This window comes from Leucoraja erinacea, unplaced genomic scaffold (genome assembly GCF_028641065.1).
Source record: "Leucoraja erinacea ecotype New England unplaced genomic scaffold, Leri_hhj_1 Leri_52S, whole genome shotgun sequence".
In the NCBI taxonomy this organism is placed as follows: domain Eukaryota; kingdom Metazoa; phylum Chordata; class Chondrichthyes; order Rajiformes; family Rajidae; genus Leucoraja; species Leucoraja erinaceus.
In genome coordinates, this window is record NW_026576432.1 from 300,001 (window position 1) to 318,629 (window position 18,629).

General features: G+C 50.3%; 1 protein-coding gene across 1 annotated transcript in view; it reads left to right on the plus strand.

The window, feature by feature from the left end:
• Window positions 1-18,629, plus strand: part of LOC129694054 (collagen alpha-1(XXIV) chain-like) — a 173,158-nt gene that overhangs the window by 25,335 nt on the left and 129,194 nt on the right. Inside the window, exons 3-4 of the mRNA XM_055630779.1 lie at window positions 11,772-13,027; window positions 16,982-17,035. Coding sequence (XP_055486754.1) covers window positions 11,772-13,027; window positions 16,982-17,035 — 1,310 coding nt within the window. The remainder of the gene's footprint in view (window positions 1-11,771; window positions 13,028-16,981; window positions 17,036-18,629) is intronic.

The window sequence follows — 18,629 nt, forward strand, 5'->3', positions numbered from 1 at the left end:
CGTGCTCCCTCTGTATGTTTGAGTCGAGTGCTGGCTGTAACCATGTGCAAACTACAGGGTGTGACAGAGAACATGGCTGGGATATTTTAGGCCAGTCACGATGGCGCAGCGGTAGAGTTGCTGCCTTACAGCGAATGCAGCGCCGGAGACCCAGGTTCAATCCCGACTATGGGTGCTGTCTGTACGGAGTTTGCACGTTCTCCCCATGACCTGCGTGGGTTTTCTCTGATATCCCCCGTTTCCTCCCACTCTCAAGACGTACAGGTTTTAGGTTAATTGGTAAATGTAAAAATCGTCCCTAGTGTTAATATGCGGGGATAGCGTTAACGTGCGGGGATCGCTGGTCTGCACGGACATGGTGGGCCGAAGGGCCTGTTTCCACGCTGTGTCTCTAAACTAAACTAAACTAGAAGAAACAACGGTTGGCATTTAAGGAATTGCTGTAGATAATCATGACTTAATCAACAAAGAAGGTACAGTAACCAGGAACAGTGCTTCATCATTATAGATCGTTTAAATTGCACATAATGTTACCAATTATAGCAGTTAGAGCAAGGAAAACGATCAGAATTACAGCAAGGTGGGCCAAAATACAGGGATGCTGGAGAGAAACTCAGCCACGTGCAGCCATTTACAGAGGAAAAGGTTAGGCCCGGTTAATAGACAATAGATAATAGGTGCAGGAGGAGGCCATTCGGCCCTTCGAGCCAGCACCTCCATTCAATGTGATCATTGCTGGTCATTCACAATCAGTACCCCGTTCCTGCCTTCACCCCATATCCCCTGACTCCGCTATCTTTAAGAGGCCTATCTAGCTCTCTCTTGAAGGCATCCAGAGAACCTGCCTCCAGCGCCCTCTGAGGCAGAGAATTCCACAGACTCACCACTCTCTGTGAGAAAAAGTTAACTTAGAAGGTTAAGGATTGTTGGGAAAAATCAAGGACTATTTGCCTTATGGAACGTTGACAAATTGTAGGAGTAGAATTAGGCCATTCGGCCCATTGAGTCTACTCCGCCATTCAATCATGGCTGATCTCTGCCTCCTAATCCCATTTTCCTGCCTTCTCCTCATAACCCTTGACACCCGTTCCAATCAAGATCTTGTCTGTTGCTGCCTTAAAAATATCCACTGACCTGGCCTCCGCAGCCTTCTGTTCCACAGATTCACCACCCTCTGACTAAAGAGGGTGGTGAATTTTCTTTCACACAGAGAGTGGTGAATCTCTGGAACTCTCTGCCGCAGAGGGTAGTCGAGGCCAGTTCATTGGCTATATTTAAGAGGGAGTTAGATGTGGCCCTTGTGGCTAAGGGGATCAGGGGGTATGGAGAGAAGGCTGGTACGGGATACTGAGTTGGATGATCAGCCATGATCATATTGAATGGCGGTGCAGGCTCGAAGGGCCGAATGGCCTACTCCTGCTCCTAATTTCTATGTTTCTATGTAAAGAGGTTCCTCCTCACCTCCTTTCTAAAAGAGCGCCCTATAATTCTAAAACCCCTGTCTCACTGTACGAGTTCATTCAAGAGTTCTCCTGAGTTAAAAAAAATCAAACTCGTGGTAACCACGTAGAATGTACATAGCGGGTACGTCGGAGCTCGGGGATGTCTCTTAGCGGCTCGTAACGCTAACGGCAGGTACTCGGGAAACGCGGTAAGCTCGGGAAGACTGCTGAAGATTTTTCAACATGTTGAAAAATGTCCACGAGAGCCCCGAGTACCTGCGAGCTGCTATTACCGTAAATCTCCGAGTTCGAATCAGGGCCAACTCGGGAGAGCTCTTGAATTAACACGTACAGTGAGACAGGGCTTTGAGGCTGTGCCCTCTGGTCCTAGACTCTCCCACCAGTGGAAACATCAATAGGCAATAGGCAATAGGTGCAGGAGTAGGCCATTCGCCCTTCGAGCCAGCACCGCCATTCAATGTGATCATGACTGATCATCCCCAATCAGTACCCCGTTCCTGCCTTCTTCCCATATCCACTGAGAAGAAAACATTTTTCACACACAGAGAGTGGTGAATCTCTGGAATTCTCTGCCACAGAGGGTAGTTGAGGCCAGTTCATTGGCTATATTTAAGAGGGAGTTAGATGTGGCCATTGTGGCTAAAGGGATCAGGGGGTATGGAGAGAAGGCAGGTACAGGATACTGAGTTGGATGATCAGCCATGATCATATTGAATGGCGGTGCAGGCTTGAGTGGCCTACTCCTGCACCTAGTTTCTATGTTTCTATGACTCCGCTATCTTTAAGAGCCCTATCTAGCTCTCGAAAGTATCCAGAGAACCGGCCCCCACCGCCCTCTGAGGCAGAGAATTCCACACTCACAACTCTCTGAGAAAAAGTGTTTCCTCGTCTCCGTTCTAAATGGCTTACCCCTTATTCTTAAACTGTGACCCCTGGTTCTGGACTCCCCCAACATTGGGGACATGTTTCCTGCCTCTAGCGTGTCCAAAACCTTAATAATCGTATACGTTTCTATAAGATAGGACAGGTTTAGAGGGATATGGGCCACATTTGAGCAGGTGGGGCTCGTGTACATGGGGACCAGACTGATTCCTGGGATGTCAGGACTGTCTTATGAAGAAAGACTGGATAGACTTGGTTTATACTCTCTAGAATTTAGAAGATTGAGAGGGGATCTTATAGAAACTTACAAAATTCTTAAGGGGTTGGACAGGCTAGATGCAGGAAGATTGTTCCCGATGTTAGGGAAGTCCAGGACAAGGGGTCACAGCTTAAGGATAAGGGGGAAATCCTTTAAAACCGAGATGAGAAGAACTTTTTTCACACAGAGAGTGGTGAATCTCTGGAACTCTCTGCCACAGAGGGTAGTTGAGGCCAGTTCATTGGCTATATTTAAGAGGGAGTTAGATGTGGCCCTTGTGGCTAAGGGGATCAGGGGGTATGGAGAGAAGGCAGGTACGGGATACTGAGTTGGATGATCAGCCATGATCATATTGAATGGCGGTGCAGGCTCGAAGGGCCGAATGGCCTACTCCTGCACCTAATTTCTATGTTTCTATGTTTCTATGACATCTTAGCCGCCAGGGGGAGGTTGTGTTGGGGGACCTATATCTCTGCCATATGGCTCTGTGACTATTGAGGGTGGCATGATGGCACAGCGGTAGAGTTGCTGCCACACAGCACCGGAGACCCAGGTTTGATTCTGACCGCAGGTGCTGTCTGTGCAGAATTCTCATGTCTCTCCGTGACCTGGGTCTCCAGATTCCTCCTACACTCCGAAGACGTGCAGGTTTGCAGGTCAATTGGCTTCTGTAAACTGTAAATTGTCCCCAGAGCACAGGATAGTGCGAGTGTAGGGGATCGCTGGTCGGCGCGGGCTCGGTGGGCAGAAGGGCCTGTTTACTAGTTGTATCTCTAAAGCCTAAAGTCGCATGCTTGTGTGTCTCGGAGAGTGGATCATAAGATCATGTGATAGGAGCAGAATTAGGCCATTCAGCCCATCAAGTCTACTCCACCACTCCACAGCTGATCTATTCCCTCCTAACCCCATTCTCCTGCCTTCTCCCCATAACCCCTGACACCCGCACTAATCAAGAATCTATCTATCTCTGCCTTAAATATATCCGCTGACTTGTGGCCTCCACAGCCGTCTGTGGCAAAGAATCCCACAGATTCACCACCCTCTGATTAAAGAAATTCCTCCTCATCTCCTTCCTAAAAGAACGGCCTTTAATTCTGAGGCTGTGCCCTCTGGTCCTAGACTCTCCCACTAGTGGAAACATCCTCTCCACATCCACTCTATCCAAGGCTTTCACTATTCTGTACATTTCAATGAGGTCCCCCCTCATTCTTCTGAACTCCAGCGAGTACAGGCCCAGAGTCCAACGCTCATCATATGTTAACCCACTCATTCCTGGGATCATTCTTGTAATCCTAGGATTTGGTCAGTGTGGTTGGAGGACCAAATACATCATCTTAAGTATCTCGCAGGCTGTCTTTGTAGTTTGCATGTCTTGGAATGATAAATATAGACACAAAATGCTGGAGTATCTCAGCGAGACAGGCAGCATCCCTGGAGAGAAGGAATGGGTGGCGTTTCGGGTCGAGACCCTTCTCTCCAGGGATGCTGCCTGTCCCGCTGAGTTACTCCAGCATTTTGTGTCTATCTTTGCTACCAAACATGTTTGCCACAGACTGCATGTAGAATGAGATCAACCTCCGTGTGTAGCCACTTGAACACAGAGTGCATCCGCTCACTATGATGGGCTTGAGATTGATTCATGGTGCAGCCGTAATGGCAATCAGATGTGTAGTCAAGAGGCTTTCTCTGGCTGCAATATTACAGTGGAATATATGGTATTAAAGTATGGAAGTTGTCAGGTCATGTAACAATTGTACAAGGCAGGAGGTAGTTGAGGCAGGGACTATCACAATGTTTAAGAAACATTTACACAGGTACATGGATAGGACAGGTTTAGGGGGATATGGGCCAAACGCTGGTACATTTTAGTTTAGTTTAGAGATACAGCGAGGAAACGGGCCCTTCGGCCCACCAGGTTAGGGTTAGGGTCCACTCCGATCAGCGATCCCCACACACTAACACTATCCTACACCCACTAGGGACATTTTTTACATTTACACCAAGCCAATTAACCTACAAACCTGCACGTCTTTTGGAGTGTGGGAGGAAACCAAAGTTCTCGGAGAAAACCCACGCAGGTCACGGGGAGAACGTGCAAACTCCGTACAGACAGCACCTGTAGTCAGGATTGAACCAGGGTCTCCGGCGCTGCATTCACTGTAAGGCAGCAACTCTACCGCTGCGCCACTGATGGGACTAGTCTAGATGGGGCATGTTGGTCGGGGTGGGCACGTTAGGCGGTTCCAACACTGTATGACTCAATGACATCGATGAGGCCACATCGCGAGTATTGTGGGCTAAGGAATGGTTAATGGAGTTTAATGCAGAGAAGTGCCAGGTGGTGCATTTTTGGACGTCAAACACAGTCAATGATTGGGCTCTGGGTAATGTTATAAAGCAGAGGCATCTAGGAGTTCAGGTACATTATTCCTTGAAAGTGGTGTCACAGTAGAGAGGGTGGTCAAGAAGGCTTTGGGCACTTTGGCCTGCATCAGTCAGAGTATTGAGTCTAGAGGTTAGGCAGTCATGTTGCAGTTGTACAAGACGTTGGTGAGGCCACATTGTGAGTATAATGGTCAGTTTTGGTCACCCTGTTACAGGGGAGACGATATTTCGCAGAGATTTACGAGGATATTGCCAAGATTCATGGAAACATCGAAAATAAGTGCAGGAGGAGGCCATTCGGCCCTTCGAGCCAGCACCGCCATTAAATATGATCATGGCTGATCATCCACAATCAGTACCCCGTTCCTGCTTTTTCCCTAAATCCCTTGATTCCTTTAGCCCAAAGAACTAAATCTAAAGGGGCTGTCCCACTTGGGTGACCTAATTGGTGAGTTTAGAAGAGTTTAGGAGAGTTTGAAAACCCCCTTCGACAATAGAAGACCAGCTTCGACTTGCTATGACTAGCTTCGGGAAAATTGGACACCGAATAGTGGAGACTGAAAACGATCTCCTTTGACCTCCTTTTGACTATGATGAAGACTATCTACAACTACCTTCGATTACCCTTGATTACCTACGACTAACATGCCGACCTACTACGACCTACTTCCACTAAACCTACGAGTAAAAAAAGTATTGATTTCTTTTCCCTTGGCGACCTTTTTTTCACTCGCGGGCATTTTTCAACATGTTGAAAAATACGCGGCGACCTAGCTGGGGCCTTGAGTACGCGGGGACTACTCTCGAGCATGAAGGAGAGTTACAAAGACCTCCTACGACCTCGTGTCAGCCATGCTGCGAGTATGAGTCGGGGTAAAACTCGCCAGAACCCGTGGATTAGGTCTCCCAAGTGGGACAGCCCCTTAACTCTCCCTTGAAAATATCCACTGCCATCTGTGGCAGAGAATTCCACAGATTCTCAACTCTCGAGGTGAAAAGGTTTTTCCTCATCTAAACTAAACCAAACTAGACTTTCCTCATCTAGACTAAACCAAGCTGAACCAGATACAACTACGGCTTTTAAAAGACGTGTGGGCAGACATATGGACAGGAAGGGTTTGGAGGGATATGGGCCAAATGCAGGCAAATGAGGACTATCCCAGTATACCAACTTGGGTCAGCATGGACGAGGTGGGCTGAAGGGCCTGTTTCCGTGCTGCACAGCTCCATGTCATTGCTCCTGGTATCCCGCTGTTCCCGGGACAGTTTTATAGCAGTTATTCAGCGTTACGATGGGATTCCATATTAAAATGGTCCATGTTTTAAATTAATGTGTCAGTCTCGTGCTAAATCCGAATAAAGCAAACTACAAAGGCACGAAGCATGTGTTGCCGATGAGGAGAGGGAAACTACGCCACACAGTATGAGCGTAAAACAACAATGGGCCAACAGTCAAAGAGTTTACCACGCGGGCAGGGTTACAAGTAACAAGGAACAACCACACTCTAGCCATTGGGAATGCAAGGTGACGATGAACAAACGTTGACAAGCATGAAGCATAAAAACTGATTGTAAGTTGTGGATGGAACCCAGTCACTGCCAATTCAGAGCCCAGGTGTGAATATCACAAACAAGATTTCTACCCATCACCACACAAAGTATCCTACTGAGATGCATCACAGATAGACTCAGTGCTGGAGTAACTCAGCGGGTCAGGCAGCATCTGTGGAGAACATGGATAGGTGACGTTTCACAGAGTGCTGGAGTAACTCAGAGGGTCAGGCAGCATCTATGGAGCTAAGGAAATAGGCAACGTTTCGGGCCGAAACCCATAAGGGTTTCGGCTCGAAACGTTGCCTATTTCCAGAAGGATTTTGGCCCGCAACGTTGCCTATTTCCTTAGCTCCATAGATGCTGCTGCACCATAACTGAGTGGGTCAGGCAGCATCTATGGAGAACATGGATAGGTGACGTTTCACAGAGTGCTAGAGTAACTCAGCGGGTCAGGCAGCATCTGTGGAGAACATGGATAGGTGACGTTTCACAGAGTGCTGGAGTAACTCAGCGGGTCAGGCAGCATCTGTGGAGAACATGGATAGGTGACGTTTCACAGAGTGCTGGAGTAACTCAGAGGGTCAGGCAGCATCTATGGAGCTAAGGAAATAGGCAACGTTTCGGGCCGAAACCCATAAGGGTTTCGGCTCGAAACGTTGCCTATTTCCAGAAGGATTTTGGCCCGAAACGTTGCCTATTTCCTTAGCTCCATAGATGCTGCTGCACCATAACTGAGTGGGTCAGGCAGCATCTATGGAGAACATGGATAGGTGACGTTTCACAGAGTGCTGGAGTAACTCAGCAGGTCAGGCAGCATCTGTGGAGAACATGGATAGGTGACATTTCACAGAGTGCTGGAGTAACTCAGAGGGTCAGGCAGCATCTATGGAGCTAAGGAAATAGGCAACGTTTCGGGCCGAAACCCAAAAGGGTTTCGGCCCGAAACGTTGCCTATTTCCAGAAGGATTTCGGCCCGAAACGTTGCCTATTTCCTTAGCTCCATAGATGCTGCTGCACCATAACTGAGTGGGGGTCAGGCAGCATCTGTGGAGAACATGGATAGGGATGGTGACGTTTCACAGAGTGCTGGAGTAACTCAGCGGGTCAGGCAGCATCTGTGGAGAACATGGATAGGTGACGTTTCACAGAGTTGCTGGACTAACTCAGCAGGTCAGGCAGCATCTGTGGAGAACTTGGATAGGTGACGTTTCATAGTGTGCTGGAGTAACTCAGCGGGTCAGGCAGCATCTGTGGAGCACATGGATAGGTGACGTTTCACAGAGTGCTGGAGTAACTCAGCGGGTCAGGCAGCATCTGTGGAGAACACGGATAGGTGACGTTTCACAGAGTTGCTGGAGTAACTCAGCGGGTCAGGCAGCATCAGCGGAGAGAAGGAATGGGTGGAGTCTTTGGTCAGAACCCTTCTTCAGATGCATTGCAGATTGGTTTGGTAACAGCTCTGGCCAAAACCACTGTTTCTTTGATGTTCTTGTGGACGTAGCCCAGTCCATCACACAGACAACACTCCCCACCATCGACTCCATCTACACTTCGCACTGCTTCGAGAAAGCTGCCGACATAATCAATGACCACTCACACCCTGGTCATTCCCTCTCCTGTGGGGCTGAAGGTACTGAAGCTTAAATACGTGCACCACCAGATTCAGGAGCAGCTGCTTCCCCACTGTTATCAGACGACTGAACGGTCCTCTCATGAGGACGGGTGTTGTTCTGATCCCCCAACCTACCTTATTGCCGACCTTGCACTTTTTTAATCTGCACTTTCTCTGTGAGTGTAACATTATAATGCTGTAACACCATCGTCTGCTCCTGCCTTCTCCCTGTAACCCCTGACACCCGTACTAATTAAGAATCTATCTATCTCTGCCTTAATTAAATATATCCACTGACTTGTGGCCTCCACAGCCGTCTGTGGCAAAGAATTCCACAGATTCACCACCCTCTGACTGAAGAAATTCCTCCTCATCTCCTTTCTTAAGGGCCTGTCCCACTTACACGACGACTGCCGGCACCCGTCATAGGTTGTCGAAAATGTTCAACATGTTGAAAATCCAGCAGCGACCAGAAAGATGCTCCGACTCTTTGGGCGACTGAGGAAACGACTCAGGAACATACAGGCGACATGTCGCGGAGTGGAGGCTGTGCTCCTGAGTAGTCGCCCAAAGAGTCGTACCTTGTTCTGGTCACCGCTGGATTTTCAACATGTTGGAGAATTTCGGCAACCTGCTGCGACTACGACGTGTGCCGGCAGTGGCGGAGAAAGTCACGTAAGTGGAACAGGGCCATAACGGTACGTCTTTTTATTTTGAAGCTGTGGCCTCTGGTCCTCTGGTCCTCGACTCTCCCACGAGTGGAAACATCCTCTCCACATCCACTCTGTCCAGGCCTCTTTTCTCATTACAACCTTGACTACACTTGAGGACTGGTGTTGCCGGGCTTGTAAAACACTTTGCTTGACACCTACAAGCACCTGTATTTATGCCTTGGCCACCACATGTGCGGCAACTGCAAGTTGCTGTTTATTTGACGGATCTATTGTACATCTCAACAGCCAATTAGTTGCTTTTGAAGTGGGCCTGGCGTTTTGACCGAGGCAGCAGCAGCTCCCGGAACAGTATCTGCTCGCGGGTGGCTATTACACACCAGGCAGGCGCTGGTCAAGGGTCTTGTGGTGGGCAAACCCGTCGGGTGGAGAATCTGTGTGAAGCCCGGGAGATAGCAGGAGTGTAGAACGCGGTCTAGTCCCATCATGTCACCATCTGGGCAATGAATCACCGCAGACAGCCGCGGTAATCTCCCACTGGCTCACACAGGAGCTCAAACCATCCATCACTGCTCCACGATTTAACGCAAGGAAGAAGACCTGTCCACTTTGCTCAGATCAAACGTAACCTCTGTTCCCCACTGACCCCCCAGGCCAGCCATAACCACCTTTAAACATTCCCACCTGCTTTTCAAATTACTTTCAAAAAAAGCCTCAGGACATCCCATTTCTTAGTTTAGTTTAGATATACAGCGTGGACACAGGCCCTTCGGCCCACCGAGTCCCTGCCGGCCAACAATCGCTGTAACACTCGCTCTGTCGCCACGTTAGGGACGATTTACCGGAGCCAATTAACCTGCGAACCTGTACATCTTTGCAGTGTGGGAGGAGACCAGTGCACCCGGAGAAAACCCACGCGGTCACAGGGAGAATATGCAAACTCCGTACATACAGCGCCTGTAGTCAGGATCGAACCCGGGTCTCTGGCGCTGTGAGACCACCCGTGCCACCCCTCAGCAACTCCCAGTCACCTCGCTCCTTACACCCATCTCCAAGTCTCCCACCTTCCTCTTCCCCCTCCCCCTTGTCTCCTTCCACCCAGGAGGTAGTTGAGGCAAGTACAATAACAACATTTCACAGACACTTGGACAGGTACATGGATAGGAAAGGCTTCAAGGGACATGGGCCAAACGCGGGCAACTGGGACTAGCGTAGATGGGGCATGTTGGTCAGCCTGGACAAGCTGGACAAAGGACCCGTTTACAAGCTGTATGAATCTGACATGACTGAATGAATGAATGAATGAATGAATAAGTTTATTGGCCAAGTATTCACATACAAGGAATTTGCCTTGGTGCTCCGCCCGCAAGTGACAACATGACATACAGTGACAGTTGGGATTGACACATAAAACAATAAACATTTTTGATTAAATATGTAACTTCTCTCCGTATCTGACCCCCTTTTGTCTCCTGGCCACCTCCAGCCTTTGTCACTCACTACACCCATCTGCCAAGCACTGCCCTCACCTGTATCCACCTATCACTCACCAGGATTTGGCCCACTCATTGTCATTGGGGAGAACCACACTTGCAGATAGTCGAGAGCATTTTGTGTTTAAGAAGGAACTGCAGATGTTGGAAAAATCGAAGGTAGACAAAATTGCTGGAGAAACTCAGCGGGTCAGGCAGCATCTATGGAGCGAAGGAATAGGCGACGTTTCGGGTCGAGATCCTTCTTCAGACTGATGTCGGGGTGGTGGGGGGAGCAGGAAGAAGAAAGGAAGAAGCGGAGACAGTGGGCTGTGGGAGAGCTGGGAAGGGGAGGGGAAGGAGGGAGAAAGCAGGGACTACCTGAAATTGGAGGTCAATGTTCATACCGCTGGGGTGTAAACTACACAAGCAAAATATGAGGTGCTGCTCTTCCAATATACGGTGGTGCTCAAGTCCTTGCTTTCTCCCTCTTTCCCCTCCCCTTCACGTGCGTGCGAGTGTGTGCGTGTGCGCGTGTGTGTGTGCGTGCGTGTGTGTGCGAGCGTGTGTGCGTGCGTGTGTGTGTGTGCGTGCGTGTGTGTGCGTGCGTGCGTGTGTGCGTGCGCGTGTGTACGTGTGTATGTGTGTGCGTGCGTGTGTGCGTGCATGTGTGCGTGCGTGTGTGCGTGTGTGTGTGCGTGTGCGTGTGCGTGTTGCGTGTGTGTGTGTGGTGGAAGTTGCTTCACATAGCGTTGTGGACCGAGAGTCTACATCCACACTGCTGTGTGAGTAACAGAATGGATTTGGGCCAGGCTGATATTTCACTGCCAGGTATAATAATGCTTTGCACATTGTCCTCAGTTATTCCAGGAATGTTAAAGGATTGATCTCTGCTTGTTATTGATGGACCTGGATACACGCGGTGATCATAGAGTCATACAGCATGGAAACATCCAGCCCTTACACACAAAATCATGAGAGGAATAGATCGGGGTAGATGCACAGAGTCTTTTGTCCCAGAGTAGGGGAATCGAGGAGCAGAGACAAAGGTTTAAAGTGAGGGGGGAAAGATTTAATAGGAACCAGAGGGGTAACATTTTCACACAGAGGGTGGTGTGTGGACAAAGCAAGCTGCTGGAGGAGGTAGTTGAGGCTGGGACTGTCCCAATGTTTAAGAAACAGTTAGACAGGAACATGGATAGGACAGGTTTAGAGAGATATGGGCCAAATGTAGGCAGGTGGGACTAGAGTAGATGGGACATGTTAGTTGTTGTGGGCAAGTTGGGCCGAAGGGTCTGTGCCCACACTGGGAGACTCTATGTTTCGTTGGAGACATGCCAAACTTCCGTGGTCTTCTCAAGAAGATGAGGATGGAGGTGGGCCGGTGATTCACTGTGAGAAGATCTTGTTTTAAATACGGAGTTTCATTTGTGTTGCAAACTGAGTTGATGTTGTGTTGTGTTTCACCTGCAGGTGTAGACGTTCTGCAGAATCTTGGCCTGACAGACCCCAGAGCGTTGCTGACATCTTCTCCAGGAGCATGGACAGGGGTCTCTTTACCTCGGGGGGTCAGCGTGGCAGAGACTGGCATTACCCTGTCCGGCGCCGGGCTCGTTGAGGCACCGATGGAGGTGGCCATGCCAGGGATGGCAGGAGGTGACCTGTCCATCGTGGTCAGTCTCCGCTCACACCAGCCCAACAACGCCTTCCTGTTCACCATCAAAAACAGAAACAGACTGCAGTTTGGAGTCCAGTTGCTGCCCAGGAAACTGGTTGTGTACGTGGAGGAGAAGCCCTCTGTGTATTTTGAGTTCAGTGCCCACGATGGCCGTTGGCACACGTTTGCCATTGGAATCAGCGGGAACGTGGCCTCCCTCTACTCATCGTGCGGTGCCAACTCCTCGCGCAAGTCTCTCCCCGCTCGCCTCCCGGCCTTCCCTCCCGGCAGCCGGCTAACTCTGGGGAGGATGAGCTTGAAGTCGGCGTCTTTCCAAGGCACCATTTGCCAGCTGGACGTCTACCCCGACGCTGAAGCCTCCTCCAGCTACTGTGACCGCGTGAAGAATCGTTGCCGGCGCGCCGACACGTACCGATCGCTCCCCACCGCGGCCACTCGCCAGGCGTCACCGAGCTCCTGGACAACGGCGAGGGGAGAGACGGTAACAGCGCCGGCGCTGGTCAGTCCCCGGGATATGGCGCACGGGAACACGTATGTAACTGCGGACACGTGGACAGTGTCCACCCTGTCACCGTTGACCTCAGCTAGCCGACCGGCCACGCACTCTGGTGATGCGGTGAGACTCCACCAGGAAGGGCATGGCCAGGTTGACCCTGGCATTGTCCCCACCGCCAGCCTCCCGGCCATCGGCAAGTCCCAATCGCCGGCCAGTGGTGCCGAAACTCACGGCAAAACCACGTCCAATGCTCATGAGCTGCTACGTTCTAGCCAAGAATCGGAGAGACAGGGGGAAGCTAAACTCTCCCAGGCCGTAGGCCACATCTCACAGCAAATACACACGATCAACGCCACATTGTACCGGGCAGTGGAGGAGATGTCTACACAAGACCTGGACCAGGAGTGGGGTCAAGAGGCTCGTTCTGCCCTGGCTCTAGACTCAGCTGAAGCCATGGATGACATTGAGATTGAAAACTACCACTATGATTACGAGGACTTCCTGGATTATTTCGACCACGATCAGCTTGGGCCCAAGGGAGAGCCAGGACCACCCGTAAGTATTGCCACTATTGTCTATTGTCTATTGTCCAGATGACAATAAGCTCAACTGGACTGTAAATTACCTCCTAGTGCAGGAAAGTGGCAAAAGTAGCTGAGGGGACATATCTGAAAGAGGATCTTGCAGGACTACCAGAGATCTACAGAGGGGGGAGCTAGGATTGGAAGGGCTGCCCCCCTTGGGACTGGCATTCATCCGATGGGCTGAATGGTCAATGTGTGTTGCAATAAAGGGCAGTCAGTGGAAAGCTGTGATGGGAAAGATCACGTCTATAAGTTCCAGGAGCAGGATTAGACCATTCGGCCCATCAAGTCTACTCTGCCATTCAGTCATGACTGATCTATCTCTCCCTCTCAACCCCATTCTCCTGCCATTTCCCCATAACCCCTGACACCTGTACTAACCAAGCATCTCAATCTCTGCCTTAAACGTACTCAATGACTTGTGGCCTCCACAGCCGTCTGTGGCAATGAATCCCACAGATTCACCACCCTCTGGCTAAATGAAACCCCCCTTCATCTCCTTCCTAAAGGAACGTCCTTTAATTCTGAGGCTGTGCCCTCTGTTCCTAGACTCTCCCACTAGTGGAAACATCCTCTCCACATCCACTCTAACCAGGCCTTTCACTATTCGGAAAGTGAATACTAACAAATGAAAAATGGGCAAAATAAGGTATTGCTGGATAAATCTTTAGTGCAAGGCCTTATTCTGACATGCCCTCAGACAAGTACAGCCTTCCTCTTTAATCACCAGCGATGGGCATCATTGCCTTAAATCCAGCAGACTTACAGTAGCCTCATGGGGCCCACACACTCACACAACACACAGTGACTTCAATTATACACAAATTCTACAAGACGGTGGAACAAGGCCTTGCAAAGCCTTGCTATTGAGGGAGTGCAGCGTAGGTTCACCAGGTTAATTCCCGGGATGGCGGGACTGTCATATGCTGAGAGAATGGAGCAGCTGGGTTTGTACTCTCTTTGGAGTTTAGGAGGATGAGAGGATATCTCATTGAAACATATAAGATTGTTAAAGGCTTGGACATACTGGAGGCAGGAAACATGTTCCTGATGTTGGGGGAGTCCAGAACCAGGGGCCACAGTTTAAAAATAAGGGGTAAGCCATTTAGAACGGAGACGAGGAAACACATTTTCTCACAGGGAGTTGTGAGTCTGTGGAATTCTCTGCCTCAGAGGGCGGTGGAGGCCGGTTCTCTGGATGCTTTCAAGAGAGAGCTAGATAGGGCTCTTAAAGATAGCGGAGTCAGGGGATATGGGGAGAAGGCAGGAACGGGGTACTGATTGGGGATGATCAGCCATGATCACATTGAATGGTGGTGCTGGCTCGAAGGGCCGAATGGCCTACTCCTGCACCTGTTGTCTATTGTCTTGTCTATAAAGCACGATGGTGGGGATGCTCGGTTTAGGGGCTCAGACTGGTTTCTCACCACAGCTGCCGTGCATCGTTGTCGGGGCACCTTGTTTACAACAAGACAAGAACAGAAAGCGCAGGTTGGCCAGCACCTGTGAAATGATTACCCAGAAGGTGAGCTGCTTCTCTCTCCCTGGATAAAAACATAGAAACATAGAAATTAGGTGCAGGAGTAGGCCATTCGGCCCTTCGAGCCTGCGCCGCCATTCAATATGATCATGGCTGATCATCCAACTCAGTATCCCGTACCTGCCTTCTCTCCATACCCTCTGATCCCCTTGGCCACAAGGGCCACATCTAACTCCCTCTTAAATATAGCCAATGAACTGGCCTCAACTACCCTCTGTGGCAGAGAGTTCCAGAGATTCACCACTCTGTGTGAAAAAAGTTCTCCTCATCTCGGTTTTAAAGGATTTCCCCCTTATCCTTAAGCTGTGACCCCTTGTCCTGGACTTCCCCAACATCGGGAACAATCTTCCTGCATCTAGCCTGTCCAACCCCTTAAGAATTTTGTAAGTTTCTATAAGATCCCCTCTCAATCTCCTAAATTCTAGAGAGTATAAACCAAGTCTATCCAGTCTTTCTTCATAGGACAGTCCTGACATCCTGACTTATGACCTTATGCCTACGTAGTTGGTGGGGAAAGGCCCTGTCTATGATACTTTCAGTAACACACCCACAACTACACTCACTGTGTCAAATGTGGCTACTCTCAGTCACCCCAGAGTCCTAGCATTGACACAGGCCCTTCAGCCCACCTTGTCCATGCCCACCAAACTGGCAATGGGCTAGTTCCAATTGTAACCGTTTCTACAACTTGCAGCCCGTCCCAGATACAGACTACCATCTGAGTGGAGATAGTCCCTCTTCAATCGCCCCCCTCTCGCCTTAACCCTGCGCCCTCTAGGTTTAGAATCCTCTACCCTGGGGGAAAGACAGTGAGCTCTTTCCTTTCTTCTCCCCTTTCTTCTCCCAGCCTCCGTCACTCCTCCCGTCACATGGGTTCCATCCTGACCTCAGAAGCTGGTTTACAATAGAAGACACAGAGTGCTGGAGTAACTCAGCGGGTCAGGCAGCATCTGTGGAGAACATGGATAGGTGACGTTTCACAGAGTGCTGGAGTAACTCAGTGGGTGCAGCAGCATCTATGGAGCTAAGGAAATAGGTAACGTTTCGGGTCGAAACCCTTCCGGGTTTCGGCCCGAAACGTTGCCTATTTCCAGAAGGGTTTCGGCCCGAAACGTTGCCTATTTCCTTCGCTCCATAGATGTTGCTGCACCATAACTCAGCGGGTCAGGCAGCATCTGTGGAGAACATGGGTAGGTGACGTTTCACAGAGTGCTGGAGTAACTCAGCGGGTCAGGCAGCATCTGTGGAGAACATGGATAGGTGACGTTTCACAGAGTGCTGGAGTAACTCAGCGGGTCAGTTGAATGGTGCATCAGTCTTGATGGGTCGAATGGCTTCATTCTGCTGCTATCCTATCAACGTGTGGGGTGATGGAGGGCTGAGCTGCTGGCATGGAGCGATGGGCAGAGTGGCCTGTCTCTGGCCCGCACCGTATAGTCACAGGTTCACCGCCCATGTTCCGGCTCCATTGCTTCCAGAGCCTTTCCGGATGATCCGTTTTGCCGGTCCAACAGAGGCTGCAGACTCCGGGAGGAGTCCAACGGTTCTGGAACGTTCTGCTGCCTGGGCCGCCGGGGGGGGGGGGGGGGGGGGTTTGGGGGAGTCGGCAATAGAACGATCTGCCGGCTGTGGCCGGGCCGGAGTTCCATGGCCCAGGCCACAGGGGGGAAAATTCAACCCGCCGATCGCTGGCGGAAAGTCACGGTGAGATCCGGATCAGCCACTGGCCTGTGCAACACATTTTTCGGGGGGGGGGGGGGGGGGGGGACGTCCAGAGGGATTTCAAGCACCTTCTGGTCATTTTGACCGGATGAAAGTAGGTGGCGGACCACCAGGGGTCGAAGTCGAAGTCGAAGTCGAAGTCGCTGCCTCAAAAAGGCTGGCAGTATCATCAAAGACCCACACCATCCTGGCCACACACTCATCTCCCTGCTACCTTCAGGTAGAAGGTACAGGAGCCTGAAGACTGCAACGTCCAGGTTCGGGAATAGCTACTTCCCCACAGCCATCAGGCTATTAAACCTGGCTCGGACAAAACTCTGAACATTAATAACCCATTAGTGCTATATAAATAAAGATTATTATTATTATTATTATTATTATCTGTTATTTGCAATTGATCAGTTTATTTATTCATGTGTGTATATATTTATATCATGGTATATGGACACACTGATCTGTTCTGTAGTCAATACCTACTATGTTCTGTGTGCTGAAGCAAAGCAAGAATTTCATTGTCCTATCTGGGACACATGACAATAAACTCACTTGAATCTTGAATCAGTTGCCGGCAAGTGGGTGGTGCTCCGGGAATTCCTCCCGTTAGTTTAATGTTGTACTGTGAACCTGACAGGATGTTGGTTGAATCTTCTTCTGTTTGTGCAGGGTCTTCCAGGAATGCCTGGTCCTCCAGGGTCACCGGGGAGACGGGGGCCGCGGGTAAGTAGCAACAACAGGCTCTACACGCAGGGGAACAGGAGCCTGGCCACTCGGCCCCTCCAGACTGCCCCACCTAACAACCACCGTGATCACGGCTGATCTGCCACAGGCTTCATCGCCTCTTGTGTCCCAGTTCCCCATCGCCCTCCATCCCCCCTCCCCCCACCCCCCCATTTTACACCAATACCTAGGAGTCATTCAGCACAGAAACAGACCCTTCAGCCCTGCTCGTCCAAGATGCCGTACCCAAGCTCAAACCGTTTATCCTCATTTGGCCCATATCGCTTGAAACCTTTGAAACCTTTTCAGTCCTTTTCTCCAAGTGTTGTTGTGGTCCCTGCCTCAACTACCTCCTCTGGCAGCTCGTTCCATACTGGTCTCTTAGTGAAAAACTGCCCCTCAGGCCCTTACTATTAGCCCTGTCCCATGGTATGAGTTCATTCCAAGAGTTCTCCCGAGTTTGCGCTGATTCAAACTCGGAGATTTACGGTAATGGCCACTCGTCGGTACTCGGGGATCTCGTGGACAATTTTCATCATGTTGAAAAATCTTCACGAGTCTTCCCGGGCTTACCTGTCGTTAGCGAGTCTTCCCGAGTACCTGCCGTTAGCGTTACGAGCCGCCAACAGACGTCCCCGAGCTCCGACGTACCCGCTACGTTCATTCTCCGTGCTTACCCCGAGTTTGATTTTTTTTAAACTAGGGAGAGCTCCTGGAATGAAATCGTACCGTGGGACAGGGGCTATAAATCCTTCCTCTCTGGCCTTGAACCTGTGTCCTCTGGTCCACGATTCCCCTACTCTGGGCAAGAGATCTACCCGATCTATTCCCCTCATGATTTTGTACACCTCTATAAGATCGCCCCTCATCCTCCTGCGCTCCATGGAATAGAGACCCAGCCTACTCAACCTCTCCCTGTAGCTCACACCCTCTAGTCCTGGCAACATCCTCGTAAATCTTCTCTCCAGCCGACTAATGGGTTGCAATATCTGCAGTCATGTGGCCATTTCTCCCGGCCCTGAGCCCAGGTTTACCTCCCATTCTCTTTCCTCCTCAAAAACTTGCCTTCACTCTTCCAACTACCTGCTGGCTACTCCCTCATTAACCCTTTCCACTATTCCATATCGGTTTCTGTTGGCTAACCTTCCTCAGAAAAGTCAGATAAAGTTTATGATAAAGTTGCTATATAAATGCAAGAAGGGACACAGAGTGCTGGAGTAACTCAGCGGGTCAGGCAGCATCTGTGGAGAACATGGATAGGTGACGTTTCACAGAGTGCTGGAGTAACTCATAGGGTCAGGCAGCATCTATGGAGCTAAGGAAATAGGTAACGTTTTGGGCCGAAACCCATAAGGGTTTCGGCCCGAAACGTTGCCTATTTCCAAAAGGATTTCGGCCCGAAATGTTGCCTATTTCCTTAGCTCCATAGATGCTGCTGCACCATAACTGAGTGGGTCAGGCAGCATCTGTGGAGAACATGGATAGGTGACGTTTCAGAGTGCTGGAGTAACTCAGCGTAACTGTCAGGCAGCATCCCCCAGAGTGCCCGTGGACAGGGCGTATTCCCTTTCTAACCCCACCCGGGCACGGACGT